Below are 26,197 nucleotides of genomic sequence, written 5' to 3' on the forward strand. Positions count from 1 at the left end.
CTGAGATGATATGAGGAAGAAATCTTGAGAGGAACCAGACTCAAAAGAAAACCCATCCTTATCCTGATGGCACCGAATGTCCATTCATTATTCATCCAGTTGGTAAAAAAAAAAAAGCATTGATATGACCTTTGATAGAAGATTTTTGACCAGAGGATTACATTTGATATTTTTACCCAGCATATCCCTGGTGGTCTAGTGGTTAGGATGCAGCGCTCTCACCGCTGCTTGATCCCCGGGGAACCAACTGCAGCCATTAGAGTTGCACAAGCCTTGGTGCCGGTCCCAAGCCTGGATAAATGGGGAGGGTTGCGTTAGGAAGGGCATCCAGCGTAAAAACATGTGCCAAATCAAACATGCGGATGGTCCGCTGTGGTGACCCCTGACGGAAGAAGCCAAAAGAAAGTTTATATGCATAGTTAGTTTACTGGCACCCTGCATGCAGTTATCCTATTCTTATATAGCTGTTATATAAGCTACTAAACATACATTTAGTGACAAAAGGTAGAGATTTTTATTTGTGTAGGAGTTACTTTTACTTACTTTTACTTCAGTTACTTAAGAAAGGCAAACATTTTGGCGCTGAGTAGTAGAACGTGACTGTATTTTGAAGTGCACAAAAATTAGCTGGAATGCTTGCACCATTTTGTATTGATGTCCTAATTAAAAACATATAAGGCTAGTGCACTGTAGGCTATATTTGTTTTTTTTTCCACACTGCTGGGGCAAGTCCTTAGTCTGAGCTTTTCAGTGAGAAGCCATGGCTTTGTGCAGGTCTTCTGGCTAAGGATGCCAAAATATTCAAAATGAAAAGTAGATCTTGCCAAGAGAAGTCACCAAGGCATTCTGTACATTAAAGTTATTAATTAACCCTGGGACCCAAGTAAATGTTGTGGCAGACATGGCCTTTGTGATAACTGAGAGAAAAATCAATGTTCCCATCAGATATTAGAATGGGGAAAATGACGTTATGAAAAGTTTGTCGATAACAGGCCTGCTGATACCAGATGGGCTTAAGCTCTTGACCTGTATCTGCAGAGGTACTGTATTGCTGTAATGCATTATAATACAGTCACATAACTCGGTCAAAATACACACAATCACAATTGCTCTCAGAGGAACCGTGTCTACTAAAAGCCATATAAAGGTTGAATATTATCTTGAGATTATGGATCAGGTGTGGCCTCCCAAGTTATTTACTAGATTTCTTGAGATTTCCTGGACATTATATTAGTTTACACCACTAAACAGTATAAAAAACATTACAGTATACTGCACAGTTAAATGTTGAAAACATAGTTGCATCGTTAATAGCGGAAGCAAAGACCTTTTTCACAAAGTGTAAAAATAAAAACATTTTGTCATTTATGTTATAAAAGAATACTTAGAATATTTAATTTACACTAGTTCAAGGCTGCCTATAATAAACGGCTGTTAAAATGCCATGTACCCAAACCCGTACCTCCTCCTTTGCATCTGTGCAGAGTCAGTATAAATCTAAATCTGGAATCAGGAAGAATTCTAGGTTCCTTTAACTTATATTTCAGTATTTTTCCAGTTGTTGAAGAAAATACATTTACAAAAATATACCATGCAAATTGCAAAGCAAAGCCATCAATTTTTAATATTTCAGAATTAGAATTTTAGGTTTAATTTTGTGATCAGGTTTATTTATTTTTTTACTGCAATAGCTCATAGTATACAGATACAAAAGAGAAAAACTAAATGCACAAAAATGTCATAATGATGCACTTTAGGCTGTCAAGAGGGAAAAAAACAGGACACAAAAGGTGTCTCTTCTGCCCAAAATCACTGACAATTAAATATATATTTTTCATTAATATGTATTAAATTATTCCCATTAGTCTAGTTTTATAGCTTTTCTCTCAGTTGCACTGCTTCCAGGATTGTATGCTTATGTATAAGTTTCTACCCAATCATATTTCAGCCATCATGTGTTGCCAGGGTCAAGATATCTGCCTTGAGGAAATAACAGTGCAGGTGCCTGTAGACTTTAATACATGAGAATGAACCTGCTGCTGTATAATGTTAGCATTTGATTGTATGTTCAAAACTAGCACACCGCTTCTGTAGCAAACTATACACGCTAGAATATATTTGTGTAAATTTAATTGCCGTTTTTTTTTTTTTGTGGAATATTCACAATAACACACAAGTTGCCAAGTTTATTTCATTGCAAAAAAAAAAGTAATTTAAGGCATTTGACTTTGCTGTATTTGACAAAAGATTCACAGAAATGATTGTTCTCTAAATTACTATTTATAGAATATTTCTTCACTTTTTTGCATTTTATTGGAAATTAATTATAGCACAGGTGATGTAATGAAGAAATTTGATTAACTTAAACTTTGCGTTGAATAAGTTACATATTAATTTTTACAGGGAAATTAAACCTGTAAATAAACAAGCTGGTGTAATCCTGAGTAATAATATACTGATTATTCTTTCAATAGATCAGATTTTACACCATTATACACCAGCATGAAATATATATAATAAAAGGACTGTTTCAAAATTACTCTCTTACTATTAACTGGAAGTTTTTTATAAGGACTGTGGTGAGACCTGTGATGTTGTATAGTTTAGAGACAGTGGCATTGAGTAAAAGACAGGAGGTGTAGCTGGAGGTAGCAGAGCTGAAGATGTTGAGGTGTTTGTTGGGAGTGACGACAATGGACAGGATTAGAAACAAATTTATTAGAGGGACAGGGCATGTGAGGGAGGTGAGATTGAGATGGTTTGGACATGGGGTATATCGGTAGGAGAATGCAGAGGATGGAGCCACCAGGAAGGAGGAAAAGAGGAAGACCAAGGAGGAGGTTCATGGATGTGGTGAGGGAAGACATGCAGGTAGTTGGTTTGAAAGAGGCAGATGTAGTGGACAGGGGGGTATGGAGACGGATGATTCGCTGTGGTGACCCCTAATGAGAGAAGCCAAAAGAAGATGATGACTATTAACCGGAAGTAAAAGAAAATTGACCTTAAATAACTGAAAGTTGGAAATTCAACCCTCAAAATTAAGCATTTATGGGATCAGATCTATGCTTGGATTAAGCTCATTTTAAGTGTAACTGAAAAATAATTTCTGAAAAATTAGCAGAGACAACTTTTCTGCCTTGGCCAAGAATGAAACAGATTTAAATCCCAACACATTAGATATAATGTTAATATCATTTCTGGTTTTCTCAGTCTGTCCTTTTTCAAAATGCTTGCCTTTTTATTTCTCCTGTTATCGAACACGGCAATGCATAAACAGGAAGAAAAAGATCGTTATTAGTCATTTAATTTTTATTTATATTTAGAATAAACTAATAAAGGGGGGGGGGGGGTGTCTTATTTGATTTTTTAGTCACATGGCTTAAAAAAACATCAGTGGACAAAAGTTTGTGGACATTTGACCATAACATTTGGGTGCGTTTGTTGAACATCTTATTCCACATATTGTTCCACTTGCTTTTATAACATCCTCCAACCGATTTGCATTCTTGGCAAATACATTTGCATGTATAATAAAAGGCTTTTAAAACAACAGCTCATACCTGTATCTCCTATGAGCCAGGGTGCCTCTCCATAGCTTATTCAGTATAGTTCAAAGACTGAGATCAATGTAAACCTGGTGACCTGCACTTTTCTAAAACACCTACAGAAATAGAAAAAGGCACTAAAGCACTCATCTTGGAAATATCCACAGCTTTTGTATGGTGCAACTACTGACTTCCTGCCGGCAGGCATTACGATAATGGAAGAATCAACAAATGAAAAACCATTGCACTGATAGAATTTTACATACATTTTCTTTTACTGCAATAACACACAGTATACAGATAACAAAAGAGGAAAGCAAAATGTACAAAAGAGTCAAAATTATTCCTTAATCTAAGTTATAACCACAACATTCACTTTATATTTGTAAAAGAAGAGCCACAATAACAAAACCAGCCTTAAACACAAAAACAGACTTACAGTAAACAGCAAGTCAATCATAATTATACAACTTTCTTCTTCTGAGGTTGAAAATGTAAAATTATCCACACATTCTTATTACACAATTATACTGTTTCGTTCAAGTACACACTCGACCTCTGTGTTGTCCTCAAATGCACTTCAGACCTCTTTAAGCATATCCGCTTTTTTGATGATAAACTAAATCTAAAATAAATGCTGACAATTGGGGACCAGTGAGGCAGAAATATACTGTAGAATATGAAATTCGGGTATTTTTTTTTTTAGAACTGATCTGAAAATGCTTCCTTGAGTGTGTTGAATGCAAACAAACAAATCCCACAGCTACACTCATGATAGAAGGCACTGAAACTTGGATTGTATACACACTGTGCTCTAGTGTGTCGGTGTGTGCTGCATACCAAGCTTTATACCTGTACACACTTTCCTTCAGTCGGCTTTGTAAAGATCATAATTAAAGGAGGTACGTCGTCTAGGTGTCACGATTTTTCGCTTCATGACGTGATGAAGAAAAAGCATGTGCGAGCTTCAATAGATCTCTATGACCAACACAAAAAGTCTATGAAGAAAACGAAAATGTAAGGCAACTTACTGTTCAAAAATACTCAGACTTTTCTTGGAGAAAAACAAATGAAAATGTTAGTCGGTTGTTTAATCCTAACCTACGGAGACATACAGCCTCAATGAGCAGCAGTTCCTGTGGCGTTTTAATTGGTTGAGACAGACAGAGGGCCCAGTGATGCAACCTCCTTTCTTTGCTCAGACAAATACAGATAGCGTGATGTATATTTAGATCATGTGTGATTGTGCACAGCAACCTGAAAAACCATGACATGGTCCAAACACTGAACCGAAATATTTTCATTTGACCTTGCAGGTGCATAAACAGAGATAAAAAAAAAAAAAAAGAGAGAGATGAAGGAGAATGATGAGCCCTAGCTTGTCTAGGTCCGCTCTTTGCGCTTTAACTTCGAGCTCTTCTTGACTGTGCCGTTTTTGTTGAGTAACTTGAGGACTCTGTCTTTATGGTCCAGAACTTTCATCATGGTGTCTCTTGCCTCAGTCACTTGATCCATCACTAGCTTACAGCGCTGCATGTTACCCTAGAGATAATTCACACAGACATGAATAGAAATCACATAGAATGATTACCAGTGTTTACCTAGCAAACTTAAATTCAACTTTAATGACTAAATTCTATGGTCTTCATTGTTATATTACCGTAATTTCCGGACTATTAAGCGCACCCAAATATAAGACACACCCACTGAATTTGACAAAGATTTTTATTTTTAGCATAAAAAGTGCTGTAAGGTGCTATACAAATAAAATTTGACTTGACTATATATGCCGCAGGTTCCTACATTAAAACTAATGAACTGTACACAGGCTTTAACGAAAGACAGTGTCTGTTACACGGCTTGTATCTAAACAGTAGCCTACCAAGAAAGTCATTGTTCACTGTCTTCCTCCTTCCTTTCACAACAATTCCTCTCGAGAGTTTTTCTTTTGGCATTGTTGTGCGTTTAAAAATCACCATCGGTGAAGCTTTTCTCCTGATGCCGTGCAGCTCAGAACACAGGTGAAGTGCGTTTTTTGATGCCTGGTTGTTTTCAGCAGGACGAAGGATTCGCATTTCCTGTAGACAGTCCGAGTGAGCGGCAGGTCAAACGTCAGAGGAACATCATTCATATTTATGATGTGGTGCGCCCCGATTCAGTGCGAGTGCGTCTGATTTAATATAAAGAGTTTCAATGGTTCACCTGAACCCGTTCTGCAATTTCATTGTCTAATGTTATGGGGCTCAGTTTTTTGGCTTGAAGCTTGTGAACCAGGGAAAACCCAGGAAGAATCCATAAATTAGCCACTTCTTTGTTTAAGCCGCGGGGTTCAAAGTGTGGGGGAAACAAGTAGCGGCTTATAATCCGGAAATATGGTAATTCAAAAATTAACAATGGCAGAGGAATTGTATTCTTAATAAAGATGGTGAAAACGGCTGAACCACAATGCACAGAGCAATATTATTAATACGGTCACTGAAAATGAATGTCATGAGCTGCACAAACATACAAATATTCATGCGTGGATTGCAGGACACTGAAAATTGGGATTTTAACCAATCCTCAACTCCAACCTTTGTATTAACTTTGGGTCTGTTTGGGTCCAACACTATTCACAGCATGCGAGTCACTTCATTTGGGGTGATATGGAACAATATCCAGACTGTTAACAAAACACTGGATAGCTGTTTAATGATGTTTTTTGATGTACTGACCTGGATGAGCTCATTGATGCGGTGCAGGTCATCATCAGCTCCTGCTCTTTTCTTCGGGATGAGTCCCTCTTGTAGAGAGGTGAGACGGCTGTACACGTCATGCTCTAGGCTCGTCTACAGCCAGACAAGAACAAATAACTGTCAAATAACTGCTTCTGCTCTGTGCATTTAGTACATTTAAGTGTTAATTGCACTGTGATTCATTTGCTATTCTGGCTATAAGCTGTGATTATCTTTTTTTTTTTTTTTTTGGGCCATTTACTCCAAGCCTGTTTCTAACGGTTAGACAAAATTGTATTGTACAGGTTAAATAGAGACCACATTTGGATTCTGTTTCATCTGCCTAAAGCATACTTTGACTTCTCAAATGTAAGAAACATGATATGCAGTGCATCTGGAAATTATTCACAGGGCTTCACTTCCACATTGTTATGTTACAGCCTTATTCTAAAATGGATGAAATTCATTATTTAAAAAAACAAACAAAATGACATCGTGAAAGAAGTGTGTTTGAAATCTTTTCAATCTCAATCATTTTATACAAATAAAAATAAATAAAAATCACATGTACATAAGTATTCAAAGCCTTTGCTCAATAATTTATCTTTATCAATACATTATCTTGGCTGTGTTGTTTAGGGTCGTTGTCCTGTTGGAAGATGAATCATCGCCCCAGTCTTGAGGTCCAAAGTGCTCTGGAGCATGTTTTCATTAAGGACGTCTCTATAAATTGCTGCATGCATCTTTCCGTAGATCCTGACTAGTCTCCCAGTTTCTGTCACTGAAAAACATCCTTACAGCATGATGCTGCCACCACCATACATGATGGTATTGACCAGGTGATGAGCTGTGCCTGGTTTCCTCCAGACATAATGCTTGGCATTCAGGCCAAAGAGTTCAAGCTTTGTTTCATCAGACCAGAGAATTTCGTTTCTGATTGTCTGAGAGGCCTTCAGGTGCTTTTTGGCAAACTCCAGGCTGGCTGTTATCTGCCTTTTACTGAGGAGTGACTTCTGTCTGGCCACTCTAAAACACAGGCCTGATTTTTGGATTGCTGCAGAAATTGAAGTTCTTCTGGAAGGTTTTCCTCTTTCCCAAAGAAATGCTGTAGCTCTTTCAGAGTTAATTTCTTCCCCGATTGCTCAGTTTGGCCTGGCGGCCCGCTCTAGGAAGAGTTTTGGTGGCTGCAAAATTCTTCCATCACAGATGATGGAGGCTACTGTGCTCACTGAGACCTTCAATGCTGCAGAAATCTTTCTGTACCCTTCCCCAGATCTGTGCCTCGGTACAATACTGTCTCAGAGGTCTACAGACAATTACTTGGATTTCATGGCTTGGTTTGTGCTCTGACATGCACTGTTAACTGTGGGACCTATATAGGCAGGTGTGTGCCTTTCCAAATCATGTCCAATCAACTGAATTTACCACAGGTGGACTCCAAGTTGTTGAAACAACCGTAGAAACAGGATGCACCTGACCTCAGTTTTTGTTGTCATGGCAAAGGCTGTGTATACTTATGTACATGTGGTTTGTTTAATTTTTAATAAATTTCCAAGATTTAAAATAAACATCTTTTACTTGGTCATTATGGGGTATTGTTTGTAGAATGTTGAGGAAAATAATGAATTTAATCCATTTTGGAATAATGCTATAACATAAAATGTGGAAAAATTGAAGAGCTGTGAATACTTTCCCGGATGCACTGTATGTTTTAAAAGAATTCCATTAAAAAAGATTTTTGTCACCTTACTGTAGAAAGGCAGATTAACAAATGCACTGGTAAAAACAATCCATCTGCCTAAAAATGCTTAAAAAACGCTGATTGTGGGCATGTTTATGGTGACCCACCAGCTGCTTAAGCTGTGCAGCACACAAGTGCACCTTCCAGCCTTGGGCACGGCATGCAACCCCCCTCTGATTGGCCACGTCTTGGAGAGAATTCTTTTTTTCCTCTGAAAAAGGCAGCAACAAGTAATACAAAGGTCAAGAGCAACATATACAAAGCATATAGAGTATAAGAAGCTGTTCCATGTGCCTTAAAAAATATTAGGCTAATAAAATGGGAATGCAGTCACTGGTTATGTTTTGTAAAACCTAATATAACAAATAAGACTAATATTTGTATACTGTGACATGCTTAAAATGTACAAATATATACTGTCTTTCAGAGGACAAGTGACTTTTTTTTTTACCAGAAAGGCACAATACAGTATAACAGACGGTCAAGTGTGTGCACTGTCACACAGTCACATCCACGTAAAGGCACGTGGCATGACAAAATCAAATGCTTTGCCCAGCATTGTTACTTCATTTCACATGATCTCCGTTAGATACTTCTTTATGTTCTGAAAAGCTGCTTTGTGACTGTCAACATTGAAGAGCAAACAAAAAAAATTAGTCAGTATGGGAAAATTAGTTGGATGACCCTGCAGATAAATTCTGGCCAGCAGCCAGAACGTGGCTTTTCACCTTTATTTTAAAAAAGTATTTTTTTTCCCCCCACCAAAATGCGCATATATATATATATATATATATATATATATATATATATATATATATATATATATATATTTTATTTATTTTTTTTACGTGCCAAGGCTTTCTGTTGCTTTCAAACAATCCTGCGCACAGACGAGCACATGCCCGCATCCACACAATAAATGCTTTGTATCATATTGTATCTGATTTAGTCTTACACTATACATTGAGTAAGGTCTTGCCATCTGATTTCTGCTCACACTGTACCACACTATACTGAAAAATCTCATTAGCAAGTGTTCACAATGTAGGATATCACATTCTATATTATGGATGAAAGCTAAATGACACTGATTCCAAATTTTAGCTCAGTCTGAAAATGATGTTAAACTGGCAGGGTTTAGTTTTCACAATGTTATGCAAGGAAACCTGGTCATTGTTCAATTATTCAGACCATAAGAGATGTTTTGGAATCTGATTTTTTTTTCCCCCAAGTAAAACTCAAGTTTGCGATTGGATTAAAAACGAATGAAACGTGCTGGTTACTACTGCTTGTAAATATGGTTAATGAGCAGGAACTTCAAATTGAAGATTAAATAATACAAGTAATTAGACTGTAACATGGCTCACACACTACATGATGTGCAATTGAACTTTATGATTCATTTCACATGCCTTAGCAATGATTCACAGAATTGCTGGCAACAGCAAAGTCACTTATAAATAGCACCCTGTTTAAGCTCAGTTATATCAAGAGAAGAGGTAGGCAACAGCATTACCACTAACCTTTAACACGGATGTCACTGTATCTCTGGAAATGATGGTATGCAGCTTTCCAGGGGTTTCGGTAATGACGCAGGAGAGTTATTGGTGGTCTGGGACGTACGGGCACATACCGTACACCCTCTTCGTCTGGAAGACACAAAAAGGTCAGAATCTCTAACGCCACATATGAGAAGTTTGCATACATGATGCATGTAATAGAGCAAAAAACAAAACCAAGACTAAAACCTCAAACGTTCTTATAAATAAATAAATAAATAAATAAATGCTTCAGTTAAGCAAACAACTAGGCATTGCTCTAGGAAATGTATTATTATAAAGAAAACGATGTGCCTTTATGAACACTTGGTGGCCCTTTGGTCCAAATTAAGCTACTCACCCACATATTCCCTAGGAGGTGACTCTGGTCTCTCTAATTTGCTGCCAGGAGTTCTGCTGCTGGCCCTCTCTTCGTCTGTGCTGTTGGTCTCCATCATTTCACCCTCCTCATTGGAGATAACATGCTGCTGTTTGCGTGGTTTCTTGCGTGGGGAGGCGCCAGGTAGAAGGTCTACAGGCTGAGTAGGCACTGTGAGGCCGGAAGCCTGGGAGGAGAAGACAGAGGCTGGGGCTGTCGAAGAGGGGATGGAAAGAGCTACAAGACAATTAGCAAAATGTTTATATTTTTCAGCATGCTATTTGTTCCATTTACTTGACATTTCTAGTAATGAACACATTGAATTTGCACAGGGTTTTTTAGCAACCTACAGTACATGCACACAAATCTAGTTATATAACAGTAAAGGAAGAATTAATCTAGCTTTCTATTCATTTTAAAACAGATTTCATTCTAAAATGTACTGTAAAGCATGAACAACACTTTACAAGTCTGGCATGTATTGCTATTGTAATGATAAAACATGATTTACAAGCATTATTAAATACCACTCTAAATAGAAAGGAAAGTCTATTGACCTGGCTGTGATGTGTCCATAGACTCCGCCTCCTGTTTTACTTTGACCTCTGAAAGGGCGGAGCTAAGTGCTGCAGTGCTACTGGCAGCTGGTTGAGTTGGAGAAGATACGGCATTGGCCATAGAGGCAGGAACAGGAGGGGTTACAGCCATGGCTGCTGGGAGGGCAGACAGAACTGCCGCAGACTGAGAAGGAGGAGTTGGCATGGGTGAGGCCAGAAGAGCAGGAATGGCCTGCGATAGGTGCTGAGCTGGAGCTGAGAGGGGCTGCTGTTCTCCACCATGTGTAGGCAGGGCCTCCACAGTGGCCATCACTGGAGGTGTCATAGCGACATGAATATCAGGTTTGGGCTTCACTCTAAACAAATAAAGAAATGAAGTGTATTAAATATCAAACTTTAATTTTAATTTGTCAAGAGCTCTAGGACAACTGCACATGCAATGACGATGGTAAGTTTTGGGAACAATAATTAGTTTGGTGTCCTTGATCTAAATAATGGTGGGGGGGGAGGGGGGCACCTGGGCTTACCCCGCAGGTCGTGGTGATCCAGCCAGTCGCACGCCACTATCCACTCTTGCAGAACTAGGCTCACTTGGCTGCGCTGGGATCAAAGTTTTACGCACAGCCCTGAAAATACACCCCAAAAACACCAAACTGACACTCCAAACTCAAATACTTCCCACAATTTATGACTACTGGTAGAACTCTGGTTTACTGACACCGTAGGTTGTCCCACTATGAGCATGTCTTTCTTGTACTGCTTTAGAATATCTCACTGTGAATTACACCAAAGGAGAACGGTATACACCAATCACGCATAACATTATGACCTGTGAAGTGAACAACTAATAATTGAACATTTTGAACATTGAACATTTGAACAAGTGAACATTTTGTGCTCAAAGTTGATGTGTTCAAAGCAGGAATAATGGGCAAGCGTGAGAATTTGAGTTTGACAATAGCCAAAATGGTTGGACAACTGGGTCAGAGCATCCTCTAAAATGCAGCTTTTGTGGGATTTCCCACTTTGTAGTGGTCAGTATCGATCAAAAGTGGTCCGGGGAAGAATCAGTGGTGAACCGGCGACAGGAGCATGCGTGGCCAAGGCTCATTGATGCACATAGAAGGCAGTTCCAATCCAACAGACGATCTACTGTAGCTCTAATTGCTGAATAAGTTAATGCCGTTAATGCTCGACAGGTCAGGATTGTTTTGGCAGCAAAAGGGGACCAACACGATATTATGCAGGTGGTCATAATGTTATGCCTGCTCAGTGCAAGTACATGTACACTCTAATGAACATTTTTAACTGACATCCTGCTGTCTAAGAATCCAAGTCCGCTGAAACTCGAGCAGAACTAAAAAAAGAAAACCTTGCAAAAATGATCAGATGTGATCAATGCTAAATATGTAGCATTTTTCTTGCTAGTCTGCTCAGACTTCAAACAGAATGCTCAAGTAGGAATGTAGTTTTGGACAACAACAGGCTTAAGTAATTTGTGAGAGAAAAGATACACCAGCTATGCAAAGAAAAAGGAGGATTTGTAACAGAATGCAGTGTCCAAAAGATAAATATTATATTTACCATATAGATATTTTTTTGCAACAGAAAGAGTGAAATTGATGGTTATATTTCTGCTCAGAAGATCCGACTGATGTGAGCATAGCCGACTTACCCCTCATTCACAGGTTTCTTGCGCAGGATGCTAGGTCTGGGTGAAGAGACTAGTGTGGGTGCACCTGTGCTTGTCCCCTGGGGGTGTGTCTGTACTACTGTGGTGATAGGCTGTGAAGCACTGAATGTACTGCCAATTGGGTTGGTCACGAACGCAGTGCTCTCAGCCAGAACTACACCTAATGAACACAATCATTTAGTCAAACAGTTTGAAACCTAAATGAGGAAAACTTCAGAAAATTCAGGAAAGAAAATTGCTTTATTTCCTACTTTACCTGATGGTTTTGCCTCGGGCTGTGGCTGTTGTGTGACGACTGGTGTCTGCTGAATACCCTGTGTACTGATTGGTGCAGTGGCATGCAAGCCCTGTACTCCGATTGGTGCAGTCATGGAAGCTGGCTGGATATTTTGAGTACTGATTTGAGCTGACTGCAGGCCAATGCGGTCTACGGCCATCAGCTGCATGGGGTTTAAATGGACAGTGGTGGCTACGCCCACACCAGCCTGAGCAGGAATTGCAGAGCTTGGAGCCTGTGCTGTGACTGGAACAAAAAAAAAACAAAAAAAACGGTATATTCATTAAATTGGAAAAATATATTTTGTAGAATTGACTTTTTTTTTAATTTTTTTTTTTATATAGGCTCAACTTGTGTAAAGCAGACATTTAATGAAGCTAACAAAATCAAATACAAATGTTAAAAAAGCAAAGCGGCTATGACTACTCTATAAATGAAACCCAGATATAACCACAGTAAAGGCCTCCATTTTTACAAAAAAAAAAAAAAAATCAATGTTTACAAAGGAACTGTGTTTACCTGGATAGGGCCGGATGGTAGAAACAGAGCTAGTGATCGGTGTATAGGTATGGGTGAGCGGATAGCCATATGGTGGGTTCGTAGGTAAAAAGTACTGGAATTGGACAGGCACAGTGGGTCTACATGCAAACAAAGAGAAAGAAAGAAGACAAACAGAAAGTGAAAGGTCAGCATGTGTTAGATAAATAGATGGTGTGTTAGACTTAAATTCAAATACCTAATTATTCAAAAAGCATTGATTTTTATTTACAGTGATTTACAGGACTCACCTATTATCACTGCGAGGCTCCATAGTGACAGGGTTTGGAGAGGAGCGATGGCCAGAGATGGGAATAAGGTTTGTTCTTTCCCCAGTATATTCAGTTTGGATCCGAGGGGAAGTGTGAGCAATTGGTTGAGGAACCACTTTTGCTGGGGTGGGGGGAAATAAATAAACAGCTAATAAGCAAACATACCAGATTTTTGTCAACAACTTGCTGTTTGAATGCTTTAATGCTATAAATATTATATGCAGAACATAGAAAAAGAAAGAAAAACAGTAATACATTTTATAGGCTGTTAAGTGTTTGGTGCTTACCAACAGGTATGGCAGAGCTGGTTACAGCTGTGGCATGTGAAGAGTGGGAAGCCATTGTCATGGTGACTATTGTACTGCTGCTCATCTGGGTGTGAGGTGCAGAACCTTTGGATCGTAGGATGGATTAAGAATCAGTTTCTCACAGATGTGCACATACTGTAATAAGTGAATTCCGGATAATTGGTAAATAAACTAATAGAAATTTTTTACTCTGTACCTGTTGTTGTAGCTGATGGGACAGTATTGGTAGCTAAGATGGGGGCAACAGTTGCCGCAGCAACAGGAGTCACAGTGCTGAATATAGGCTTCTAGAGACAAAAATTTAATCATATTAGAGTCAATATAACACAAAGACACAAAGATAACACTTCTTCCTCTTCTTGTTTAGCTTCTCCCATTAGGGGTCGCCACAGCGGATCATCCGTCTTCATAACCCCCTGTCCTCTACATCTGCCTCTTTTATACTAACTACCTGCATATCTTCCCTCACCACATCCTTGAACCACCTCCTTGGCCTTCCTCTTTTCCTCCTTCCTGGTAGCTCCTTCCTCAGCATTCTCCTATCAATTTCCCTTTCACTCTTGCAGATACCCTTCTATCACAACAGATAACACTTGCAGTATCTTTACTTAATATGGAATTTTTTTTTTAACTACTGTTTGGGAGATTCTCTGTACATTAAATCTATCCCTCAGATATTGTGTTTATATTCAAACAAACAAGGCTGGTGACTGATTTTAAAAAGGAGGCTTACCTGAGTTATGGTGTGTGCAGTCTGGGCCTTTTGAGCTCCCATGGCTGGATGGGAAGGCAATGTGATGCGTGCGCCTGGATCTCTCGGTGTTGGAGGCCTCTGGATACTGATAGTTGAAGAAGGGTGGATTGTAAGCCCTGTCCGCCTAAAATAGCAACAATGGTTAATATCACTGCAGTTTTAAATGACCTAATGCATGTTGATGAGAAAAGCAGAGCTGGATTACACAGAGACTCACCCATACATCTCCGTGTGTGTCTGCACTGGAGAGCTTATAATAGGAGACTGGGTTCTGGCTGTTGAAATAGGGGCAACCACAGTGGGCAGCACAGCAGTCGAAGTGGTGGCTGCAGGTCGAGACTGTAAACATTTCGCAGTTGTAAAATTACAATATACATAATAGTGTTATCAATCCAACTGACTTAATGATAATAAATTTGGTCTAAACAAAAGTACACTGATTAAGGACAATACAAGTAAGTTGTAGTCTGTTAAATATTGATGCATGTTACAGCAATTGACCAGCCACATTACATGTAAGCAATAAGTTAACATGGCAAGGAAAAGCAGTTGTTTAAAAATATAAAATAAATCATTTGGAAGCATAAAAGCAAACAAATCTTTAACAGTAAAATGTACCGGAATGGACTGCTGGATAATGTGCTGTACAGCACCCGGTTGAACTGGTGCTGCATTTGCTCCACATGCAGGTCTCAAAACAGTAGGGCCTTTAGTGCTCGACATTACTGCTGCTGCAGCTGCACCTGAGAAACATTTACAATTGCATTACAATCACTTGCTGCAAAAATGTGTTTATTCATGGTGAGTAGGGGTGTAACATTACAAGTATTCGCACTGTACCATTTCAGTACGGGACTTTTGGTACGGTGCACATGTGTACCGAGTGCAATCCTTGTTTTACGTGATCTCATCAGATTTACTGTGGTGACCTCGCTTCCTGTGTTTGACTTGTTTGCCGCGAGTTCCGTGTTTGTATTTGTTTGTTTGTGTTTTTCTCTTTTAATAATCCTAAATTGTTTTTGTCTTCCTGACTTGTGCCTGTAGTCAGTTAAACTCGACTACCACTATATTCATTGTCTCTCACTTTATCATATTTGTGTTTATTAACTCTGTTCGTGATTATGAGCACTATGCCGGCTGCGAGAGCGGAAAGCGGCGCTGGAAACATCCCAGGTGGACGCTCACTCGTCCCAGGTAAATTCCCGGGTTGAACCTAACGCTCCCAGCACCTCAACTCTGCGCGTTTCTCTGCCCAGCCCAGCGCACCTACAGCATCCGGAAAAGGTGCAACACGGACCCTGGATGCGGCAGCGGCGGAAGAGACAAGCCAAGCCCCGGTCGAAGACGTCTCCCCCGCCACCACTACGGGCCTTCGAGATCTCGAACGAGAACCGCTTCGCCCCTCTCCGCGAGACGGAACGCGACACTGTGATTCTCGGAGATTCCATCGTCCGGCATGTCCACGCTACCGGAGCTAAAAGTAAGGTGCACACTCGCTGTTTTCCTGGTGCTCGTGTTCTCGATGTCGCTGCGCAGGTACCCGCGGCGTTCCTAAAGGAGAACTTCGGAGCGGTTGTTCTTCATGCCGGAACGAACGACCCTAGGCTGAGGCAAACGGAGATCTTAAAGAGGGACTTCAGGATCCTGGTGGAGACGGTACGCAGCACATCGCCCACAACGAGGATCATAGTGTCAGGACCTCTTCCCACTTACCAGCGAGGGGCTGAGAAGTTCAGTAGACTTTTAGCTCTAAATGAATGGTTACAGTCATGGTGTCGAGAACATAAACTTCTCTTTGTTAATAACTGGAACTGTTTCTGGGAGCGTCCTAGGTTCTTCCGCCCTGATGGCCTGCACCCCAGCAGAGTTGGCGCAGCAGTGCTATCAGATAACATCTCTAGGATACTTCACACCATCTGACTGGTAAGACATCAGGAAATCTTCAACTATAAGAACACGCATACTACAGACCAAATAGTAACAAGTTTACACACAGCCCAGTTTATAGAAACCGTATCTATTCCTCGTGTAGTAAAACCAAGAATTAAATACACAAGATCCAGAAATAATCTTATTGCAGTTAAAACTGAAAAATGCCAGATAAACAAACACAACAAAGTTCTAAAGTTTGGTCTTTTAAACATTAGATCACCTGCACCCAAAGCACTGATTGTAAATAAGATGATCACAGATAATAATCTCGATGCACTCTGTCTCACTGAGACCTGGATTAAACCAGGTGATTATATGGGTGTAAACGAGTCGACACCGTCAGGATATGTTTATAAGCATGAGCCCCGTCAGACTGGTCGTGGGGGGGGGGTGTAGGAACCATTTATAGTGCCTCTCTTAATGTTAGTCAGAGAATAGGATTCAGCTTTAAATCATTTGAAGTGCTCGTTCTTAAAGTTGTACTTTCAGACATACATAGAAAGCTCGCTCTGGTCACCGTGTACAGACCCCCAGGGCCCTACGCTGATTTTCTTCATGAGTTTGCTTGTTTTCTATCCGATCTCTTGATCAATTTTGATAAAGTGCTGCTTGTAGGAGATTTTAATATTCATGTAGATGATGTAAACGATGCTCTAGGATTATCATTTGTTGACTTATTAAACTCTTTTGGGGTTAAACAAAACGTCACCAGACCAACTCACCGTTTTAACCACACACTAGACTTTATAATATCCCACGGAGCAGACGTCACTGATATCGATATTTTACCTCAGAGTGATATCACAGACCATTACCTCATACTGTACACACTACCGGTAGAGCAGATTAGCCATGTTGCACCACGTTATCGACCTGGTAGGACTATTGTTCCAACCACTAAGGACAGATTCATAAAGAACCTGCCTGATTTATCTCAATTTCACACTAAACCCATAACTGATAATCTTGATGAAATAACTAACAACATAAACCTTATCCTCACTAGCACATTAGACACCGTTGCCCCCATCCGGTTAAAAAAGGTTAGAGAACAAGCACCTGCACCTTGGTATAATAGTCATACGCATGCCCTCAAGAGAACAACACGTAATCTGGAGAGAAAATGGAGGAAAACTAAATTGGAGGTATTTAGAATTGCGTATTAAGACAGTATGCTCAGCTACAGACAGGCGCTAAAAGCTGCTAAAGCTGAACACCTGAGCAAACTCATAAAATAACAAAAACAATCCCAGGTTCCTTTTCAGTACTGTAGCTAAACAAACTACAAATCAGGGCTCTGAAAATTGTGTTCCATCACAGTTTAGTAGTGAGGACTTTATGAATTTCTTCACTGAAAAAATAGATAACATTAGAAAAACAATTGTGGCAGTTCAACCTCTGACACCATCTCCTGAGACAGTGTTACCTTCAACTCCACAACTCCACTGTTTTACATGTATAGGACAGGAAGAGCTGTATAATGTTATTGCCAAAGCGAAATCGACAACATGTCAGTTGGATCCAATTCCTACTAAATTACTAAAGGAAGTGTTATATACAACTGGTGAACCTCTTCTGAATATTATTAACTCTTCACTATCGTTAGGTCACGTCCCTAAATCCCTCAAGTTAGCAGGTATTAAGCCCCTCATTAAAAAACCTAATCTGGATCCAAACACGCTATCGAATTACAGACCAATTTCAAATCTCCCATTTATGTCTAAGATTTTAGAAAAGATTGTCGCTGCCCAGTTATGTTCCTACCTGCAAGAGAACAATATCTTTGAAGTATTTCAGTCAGGTTTTAGGCCCCATCATAGCACAGAAACTGCTCTAGTTAAAATCAATAATGACCTGTTTTTAGCTTCAGACCAAGGCTTCATCTCGCTGTTGGTTCTACTAGATCTTAGTGCTGCATTCGACACTATAGACCATGATCTCCTCCTAGATCGCTTACAGAATTACATCGGCATTCAGGGACAGGCATTAAGCTGGTTTAAATCCTACCTGTCCGATCGTTACCATTTCGTAGATTTAAATGGACAGTTATCCAGGCTAATGCAAGTAAATTATGGCGTGCCGCAAGGTTCAGTTCTAGGACCCCTGCTCTTCACAATATACATGCTTCCGTTAGGAAATATTATTAGAAGGCATGGAATTAGCTTCCATTGTTATGCTGATGATACTCAGCTATATATCTCATCTAAACCAGGCGATACAGCTCAATTAACTCGGATAACTGAGTGTGTTAAGGAAATAAGAGATTGGATGACCCATAACTTTCTACTTTTAAATTCTGATAAGACTGAGATTTTGCTCATCGGCCCAAAAACTAGTATACAGAAGCTCCAGCATCTCAACCTGCATTTAGACGGATGTTCTGTATCCACTAGTTCAACGGTAAAAGACCTGGGAGACAGCAACTTGTCTTTCAAATATCATATCAACCAAGTTACAAAAACAGCCTTCTTTCACCTTAGAAATATTTCTAAGTTAAGAAACATGTTGTCTATATCCGATGCAGAGAAGCTCGTCCATGCGTTTATGACCTCCAGAATAGACTACTGTAATGCATGACTAGGTGGATGTCCTGCATCATTAATAAACAAGCTTTAATTAGTCCAGAATGCAGCAGCCAGAGTTCTCACAAGGTCAAGAAAATATGATCACATAACCCCAATCCTATCGTCCCTACATTGGCTTCCTGTTAAGTTTCGAATAGACTACAAACTATTACTTCTCACTTATAAAGCACTAAATGGTTTGGCTCCTATGTATCTATCCAGTCTTTTAACACGCTACAATCCGCCACGCTCCCTAAAATCCCAAAAATCTGGGCTTCTAGTAGTTCCTAGAATAGCAAAGTCCACTAAGGGTGGTAGAGCATTTTCACATTTAGCTCCTAAACTCTGGAATAGTCTTCCTGACAGTGTTCGGGGTTCAGATACACTCTCCCAGTTTAAGTGCAGATTAAAAACATATCTTTTTAGCAAAGCCTACACATAACACACATCACATATCATAACTTTGTGCTCCAGAACATCTGATCACATGCACATTATCAACTTGTGCTGTTAATATCATGAACAGCAGCTACGCTAATTCCTCTCCACTGCTTCTCTTTCTCTCCCCATCCCGAGACACCCTGAGGTTTGGCCAGCTCCAGTCACCTCCCACCTCGTGATGATTACGGACCTTTTAAGAAGTAAATGCCGAACTCGCAAACATCCCAAACCATCTAGAGACGTACCAGTGCCATTTGGATCCCGCTACATGTGTGGAGTTTGACATTGGACCTCCTGGAGTGTTTAAAGGCTCTGGCATGAAGAAGCTGATGCTGGATCTGTGATGATCACAAATGCTGAGCTTCTAAAACTAGGCGCTACTAACCATATAGACTGTATAAGACTGCAGAAAGAACATCACTTATAATCTTATACTCCAGTACTCATGTTAGTTCTCACTCTCCAGTGTTCTGTATTGTTGAAAGATTTATGATCAAACTCTTGATGTCACCCAAATGAGGATGGGTTCCCCTTTTGAGTCTGGTTCCTCTCAAGGTTTCTTCCTCATAACATATAAGGGAGTTTTTCCTTGCCACAGTCGCCACGGCTGCTCATCAGGGATAAATTCACACCAGTCACCTTAACTGTTGATTTGTGTAAAGCTGCTTTGAGACAATGTCTGTTGTGAAAAGCGCTATACAAATAAACTTGATTTGACATGTGTAACAGAGCTAAAATCTGAGTTTATTTAGTCTCTGCCTTGCACTTCGAGAGTGCCGGAAACATCATCTGTACTGTGCATGTGCGAAAAGTAGCAGAATTGCTGCCACTTCCTGTAATTGTCAATGTTTCCATATATAATTAACATACACTTATATACACATCTGTATTATCCAAATCCATCTGTTTTCAATCAATTTAATTTGTGCCTATATAATATAATCGATATAATAAAATGTTTTTATTTTTATATAGTTTATATTTTATTTAAACCAAGCAGGTATTTAAATAAAATTTGCTTTAAAAATTTAACTATTGATGTTTACAAATATTAATAAACAACGCTATTAAAAAAAGACAAGCAATTTTATGTTTTGCATTTCTTCCCTAAACAGTACCGAAAAGTAACCGAACCGTGACTTGAAAAATGAGATACGTACTGTACCGTGAAAATGCCGTACAGTTACACCCCTAATGGTGAACAAACATTCCTTTAAGTGACTGGAAAGCAACCTGAAAATCATCTAGTACCCTTCTATCTAACAGACAATAAATAACTTCACATTCATAAATATAAAAGGTGTGTTCATTTTGAAAGTAAGCATAGCATTTACTCAGCCTCTCCATCAACATGATTGCTCTAGTCATAAGTTTACAAGTAAACAATGAAACTATCCTCACTACTGGATAATATAATTAAGACCTTTGTCACTTTAATCAGTCAGTGTATTCATTTTAATGCAAAAACATCAAAGATTACTAAAATATGTTTATTTTTTCCCCTCCCGTCATCATGTTTTATACACGTGCACTCTGACAAATAAGAGACATCTGAGACGTATCTATATTTGAACTGACCTCTGGGTAGGTGGGAGGTGAACGTGTGAGGAGGAGCAGTAGAAGAACCGATCTGAAGCGCAGGTGTGCTGCCCCTGATGATCTGCAGGTTGGTTGCCATCAGGTGGTGCAGATTACTCTGTCCCTGCCAGAAAGTAAAATAAGGACATTATAAAAGTCACAAAACAAAAATTCCTTAAGCTAGACAAACCCAAGTGTATTGGGCCTACCTGCTGACCACTGATGGTTGCCACAGGGATGGAGGCCGGAGCCATACTGCTTTCCAGGGTAACAGTAATATGACTGGGCACTTTTGCGGAGCCAGAAAGATGCCCCTGACTAACAGCTGGAGCTGGGGCAATTAGTCGACTGGGCATAGTCGACTTTAGACCAGCCTGTGAGAAGACAAAAAATTTTCAGCTTTTTAGTACAACTGCTTGATTTATTATCACTCAGCAAAAAAAAAAGTTTTAAACCTTTCTCTTACAATGTAATACTATTCAAAAGAGATGTGCTTTATTCACTGTACCCTACATACAACTACATTCTTTCTGCTCCATTTGGAATGTTGTGTAGAACCTACAGGCTCTTTAACATGAGCTACAGTTACCTTGATCGCTCCGTCAGTAAAGGCAGGCTGCTGGCCCATGGCTAGATGAGCTGGTGGTGCAGCTACTGTAGAACTTGTCTGGATAGACATGTGCTGTGCCAAAGCTGGTGGTTGACTCAAAGTCTGTACTTGAGGATAGGGCCTAACCACCACTGTCTCCTGCTTATCGTCCCGGTACTGCATACTTGATCCAGTCCCACTGCCACTAGTGAGAGAGTCCTGAGTGTGGTCTGCATCTCTGTTGCCTTCTTCTCCACCTACAGGAAGTTAGTGTACAATACAACTTAGTAAAGGCAAACTTTTCATTATAACCATATACATCTAAATAATGTGGAAAGAAATAAATCCAAGCCAGTGACTTTCAATGATGCAACACAGCTGACAATATAAGGCTTCATGTGGAAATTCATAAAATGCCCAGACCAAGCAAAAACTTTATTTAAATAACAGAGCTTTCAAATTCCTTTTATCAGTGCATTTGTTTTTTATTGTTTGTATACTGCCATAAATTAGATTTTTTTATTCATTTAAGCAAGATTTTTTAAGATTTAAATCTCCAACACAGTTTAAATCATAAATAAAAATAAATATAAACTACACAGTGTAGAAAAAAATGCATGGCATTCAAAATAAGACAGAAATAAATAAATTCCAAAATCTTTAGTAGATTGCTATTGACGTCAATTGGTTTAATTTTTTAGTTAAAAAAGTGATATATTTTTTTTTAAATATGACATGAAAAACAAGCTAATTAGATTTTCCAATAAAACACCAAGAAATATTAGTTTCATAGTCACATAACAGAAGACACGGACCATGTGCCAACCGTGGAGGTTAATGCATATAAGAACAGACTACTTACAAGTAAATAAACATAAAAAAAAAAAAACATTTAGAATTTTATTTTCAATAAACTGGAGATGAGAATTTACCTGGCTGGCCCCCAGGAATGAGGCTGCTGTTGCCAGGGGGTACTGGGCCTTGTCCCACTCCTGCAGGAGGCAAAGGTGCCCGGGGAAACTGCTGAGAACTCATTTTACCCCAACAACCTACAAGCAGAGAAAATCTAATAAGAGAAGCCCTTCAAATGATAACATCTCCAATATCAGGGCTCTCTGTTTGTATTAAACCACATCACATTTACTATGCCATGATCTATTTATGAAGTCTAACTTATGACCAGGCACACTTCTAACACTTCTCACACTACTTCCTCTCTACAGAAAAGAAATAAAACACCCCGTCTGTGTGACTGTATAATTAATCAATTTATTATTATTTCTATTTTTTGTTCACTCTCTACAAGATAAAAAAAAAAAAATCATGAAATTCAATTAAAATAAATGCATTTCTATTCTGATAAACCTCTAGTCCATTTGATTCAAAATGTACTCTATTTAGTAAGTTGATATGCTAGAGACCATGATGAATGTCAGAATGCAAATAGACCCATGACATCATCCAGTCACCAAGCATGCGTTAGTTATTTTCTCTGAGAGGAGTGAACTCCAAGTCCATTTGTAAATGTTTAAAAAAAATCTGCAGCGCTACAGGCTCTACCTGAGTGAGATGTGGAACCGGAGTTGTTTATTTTTAGTTGGCATTTAAAGAAAAATAAATAAATAAAATAGATTTACATAAAGACACCCTGAAACCCAAAATCCTTAATTCAAGGGAATCACTGTCTCACTGAATTACGACAGTCTGTCGGGATCGATCCAAGACAACCAGGATGTTCAGATTCACCTCTGACTATGATCATTACCTCATTTGTTCAAACTCACAAAACTGAGAGAAAAATAACAAATCTTAATAAACCAAACAGCAAACAGATTAATCAGAGGAAAAAGGCCATTAGAAAACCTCCAGAGCAGAACAGTTCCTGTTGTGGATTTGCTTTACTTTACAGGGATCTGCATGCAGCTTTACTGGCTTTACAAATCTCAGGTTGCAGTCTGCCATCTACAGCAATACACAAGTCCTGTTTCACAATTACTTACTGCTCTGCAATCACATGCACGAGTAAACAACACAGCTGTAGTACACTGCACTGCTCACACAACGCTCCCTCAACGCTAACCACACTCAATGCCCACAACACCCTCACAACACTCACACAATGCTAACAAACCCTCCACCAACACAACACTCCCACCCAAAACCTTCATAACACAATAACCCCAACTCAACGCTGACACCCAATGCTCATAGCACCCTCACTAAGCCCATAACACCCAACAACACCACTCACCCAACACCCTTACCAAACACTCAATACTAAAATGCAACAATCCTACAAAACCAACCCAAATCTCCCACAATACCCTAACCCAACACCCTAACCCAGCACCCTCAACCAGCACCCTAACTCAACAACCTTAACCAGCACCCTAACCCAACACCCTCAACCAGCACCCAAGCCCAACACCCTCAACCAGCACCCAAGCCCAACACTTGCACCCAACACTCACCACACCCTCACCCAACACCCACTCAACACTAACACACAACACTCACAGCACTCTTAAAAAACCCACAGAACTCTCCCACAATACCTTAATCCAAAACCCTCAACCAGCACCCAAACCCAACAGCCTCAAACAGCACCCAAACCCAACACCCTCAACCAAAACCCTAACCCAACACTTGCACCAACACTCACCACACCCTCATCCAACACCCACTCTAAACTAACACGCAACACTCACAGCACTCTCAAAAAACCCACAGAACTCTCCCACGACACCCTAACCCAACAGCCTAACCCAACACTCGCACCACAGTCCCCCACAACTCACAACAGTCACCGCCCACAACACTCTCATAACCCTCCTATAAAAGTCACATAGACCCCGCGGTCAACGTTACACCATCTTTCTAGCCGGTTGGCTAATAATTCGCTAACCTACGTACATGAACGTCCAGCGGTTAATTGAAATGGCCGTAACTCAAAATACACACACCGCCACCTGAGCAGGTGTTGAGCATCATTTAATGAAAATCGAAGGTTCAGTGGATAATAGCGGTGTATCGAGCTAACCCCCGGAGCTACTGCACCTCACAGCGCGCTCAACTCTGAACCAGCAGTAGCGAGAGAAATAGCGGCTCGGGTTTCAACATCAACATCAACAACAGCAACATAACGAATCCCTGAGGCACAACAACAACATAACGAATCCCTGAGGCACACAGCCGGGTTCTGGGCAGCGTCCTAACCAACCAAGCTAGCAATGCTAACTAGTGCCAAGCTAGTAAACAGAACTAGTGTTAGCCTGACCTCCGGTATTAACCCCGTGAGCGCTTATAGAGCTACTAAATCTTGTATAAGTCACTACCGGGATGATTTGTCACAGATTTGTTGCCATTAAAGATAAAACAGAAAACACAATAGAATCCTGCGCTGGCTAACTCCCAGGCTAGTTAGCTGCCTAACAGTTAGCAGCCCGCTAACCGTCCGATCAGTGATATGAGTGTGACAGAGATGTGACTGATATCAGGAGCGTCTTCTTATCAATGCGGCACAAAACGCCTGGAAACATCTCCATCACACCGCTCAGAATCCCACAGCACAGTGTACAGACTTACACACACACTACCGTCTGTCCGCCATTCAGTCCTGCTCCATTACTGCACCGGGAAACTAACAGCAATGAACATGAGCGGAAATGGAGGTACGGAAGTGGATCTTTTTTTCATATATGTAATAAAAGTCCAGTTTTAAACCTCTGACATGATTCTTTCTTAATTAAAAATTTTGTCTCTATAATTCTACTAATTTATGTTACAAAGTCAGCGTTTCATATTTTTAATGTAATAAAATCGAAAGCCACACGTGTTCATTTGTTATTCATTATTATTATTATTCGTTTTTATGTTTTATTTCTTATTAATCTTTATACTAGAACAGTATTTATGTGATTGTCATGATTTGTTCGTGCTAATCATGATATGATAAACGATCTTCGTAGGCTGAAAGCCATACAGTGTTTACCAAAATAATAATAATAAGATGAATTTAAAATAAAACACATTTATGTCAAATGTATTGAAGAAGGTTTAAAGTGTCAGAGCTTTCTAACTATCAGTTTTCTACTTCAGGGAAGGAGGGAAAAAATTTTCCCCATCAGAAAAAGGGAAATAAAATTTGAGGCCAGTGAAAAAAAACTCTTTACAGCTGTTACATCAAAATCAGTAGCAGTAACTAACTTATCTTTTAGACATTTCACAATGTACATGTAACTTTATTTACAAAATCCAGTATCCTGAATCCTGATATTTCCTGGTGACACCACAGTCTCATCCAGGATCGTGATGAATTAGCATAAAGACAGGAACCACTTTACACCAATTTCTCTGTGGTTTAGACACAAAAACCCAAGACTTAACACCAATAATACACTGAAGATGACAGTTGGCTTTGTCTGTCTCCAATCTCTATCATGGTCGTACTGTGTTCAGCACTCACACCTTCAAGTTCCTTGGCACAAACATCTTCAAAGACTTGATGTGGGAGAAGAACAGCACTAATATAAGAAAGCACACTTTACCCACCAACTAAAAAAAGAAGCACAAGGAGCTGCTGTGCAAATTTTACTGGGCCACCACTAAATCCATTCTACTGTATGTGCATCAATCACTGTCTGGTGCGGCTCTGCCACCCAACTGAACAAGTGTCCACTTCAGAGAGTAGTTAGGTTACAAAAGTGCATCATCAGGAGCATCCTTCCCTCTCTCCAGACATGTACATGTCACTGTGTCAGGAAAAGGGCTGGAAGAAT

At 39.7% G+C, this 26,197-nt stretch overlaps 1 protein-coding gene across 11 annotated transcripts; it reads right to left on the minus strand.

Moving 5' to 3' along the window:
• Window positions 1-3,801: 3,801 nt before the first annotated feature.
• Window positions 3,802-25,124, minus strand: sap130a (Sin3A-associated protein a). Of its 11 annotated transcripts, none has more exons than XM_083568830.1 (21): window positions 25,007-25,124; window positions 22,352-22,468; window positions 21,420-21,676; window positions 21,040-21,204; window positions 20,831-20,954; window positions 14,934-15,058; window positions 14,533-14,654; window positions 14,295-14,439; window positions 13,758-13,848; window positions 13,541-13,645; window positions 13,233-13,374; window positions 12,964-13,082; window positions 12,424-12,690; window positions 12,150-12,327; window positions 11,002-11,100; window positions 10,475-10,830; window positions 9,900-10,154; window positions 9,524-9,649; window positions 8,108-8,211; window positions 6,260-6,373; window positions 3,802-5,087 (listed from the first exon to the last, which is right to left on the minus strand). In XM_083568830.1, the coding sequence occupies exons 2-21, from the start codon at window positions 22,452-22,454 to the stop codon at window positions 4,929-4,931; spliced, it is 3,156 nt and encodes a 1,051-aa protein (XP_083424956.1). In that variant the 5' UTR covers window positions 22,455-22,468; window positions 25,007-25,124; the 3' UTR covers window positions 3,802-4,928. The 11 variants fall into 11 exon arrangements, with proteins under 11 accessions (XP_083424956.1, XP_083424959.1, XP_083424957.1 ...); XM_083568833.1 differs by having other exon boundaries at window positions 14,539-14,654; window positions 25,016-25,092; XM_083568831.1 differs by having other exon boundaries at window positions 25,016-25,092.
• Window positions 25,125-26,197: the final 1,073 nt, after the last annotated feature.

Source organism: Silurus aristotelis (assembly GCF_946808225.1).
Source record: "Silurus aristotelis genome assembly, chromosome: 2".
In the NCBI taxonomy this organism is placed as follows: Eukaryota; Metazoa; Chordata; class Actinopteri; order Siluriformes; family Siluridae; genus Silurus; species Silurus aristotelis.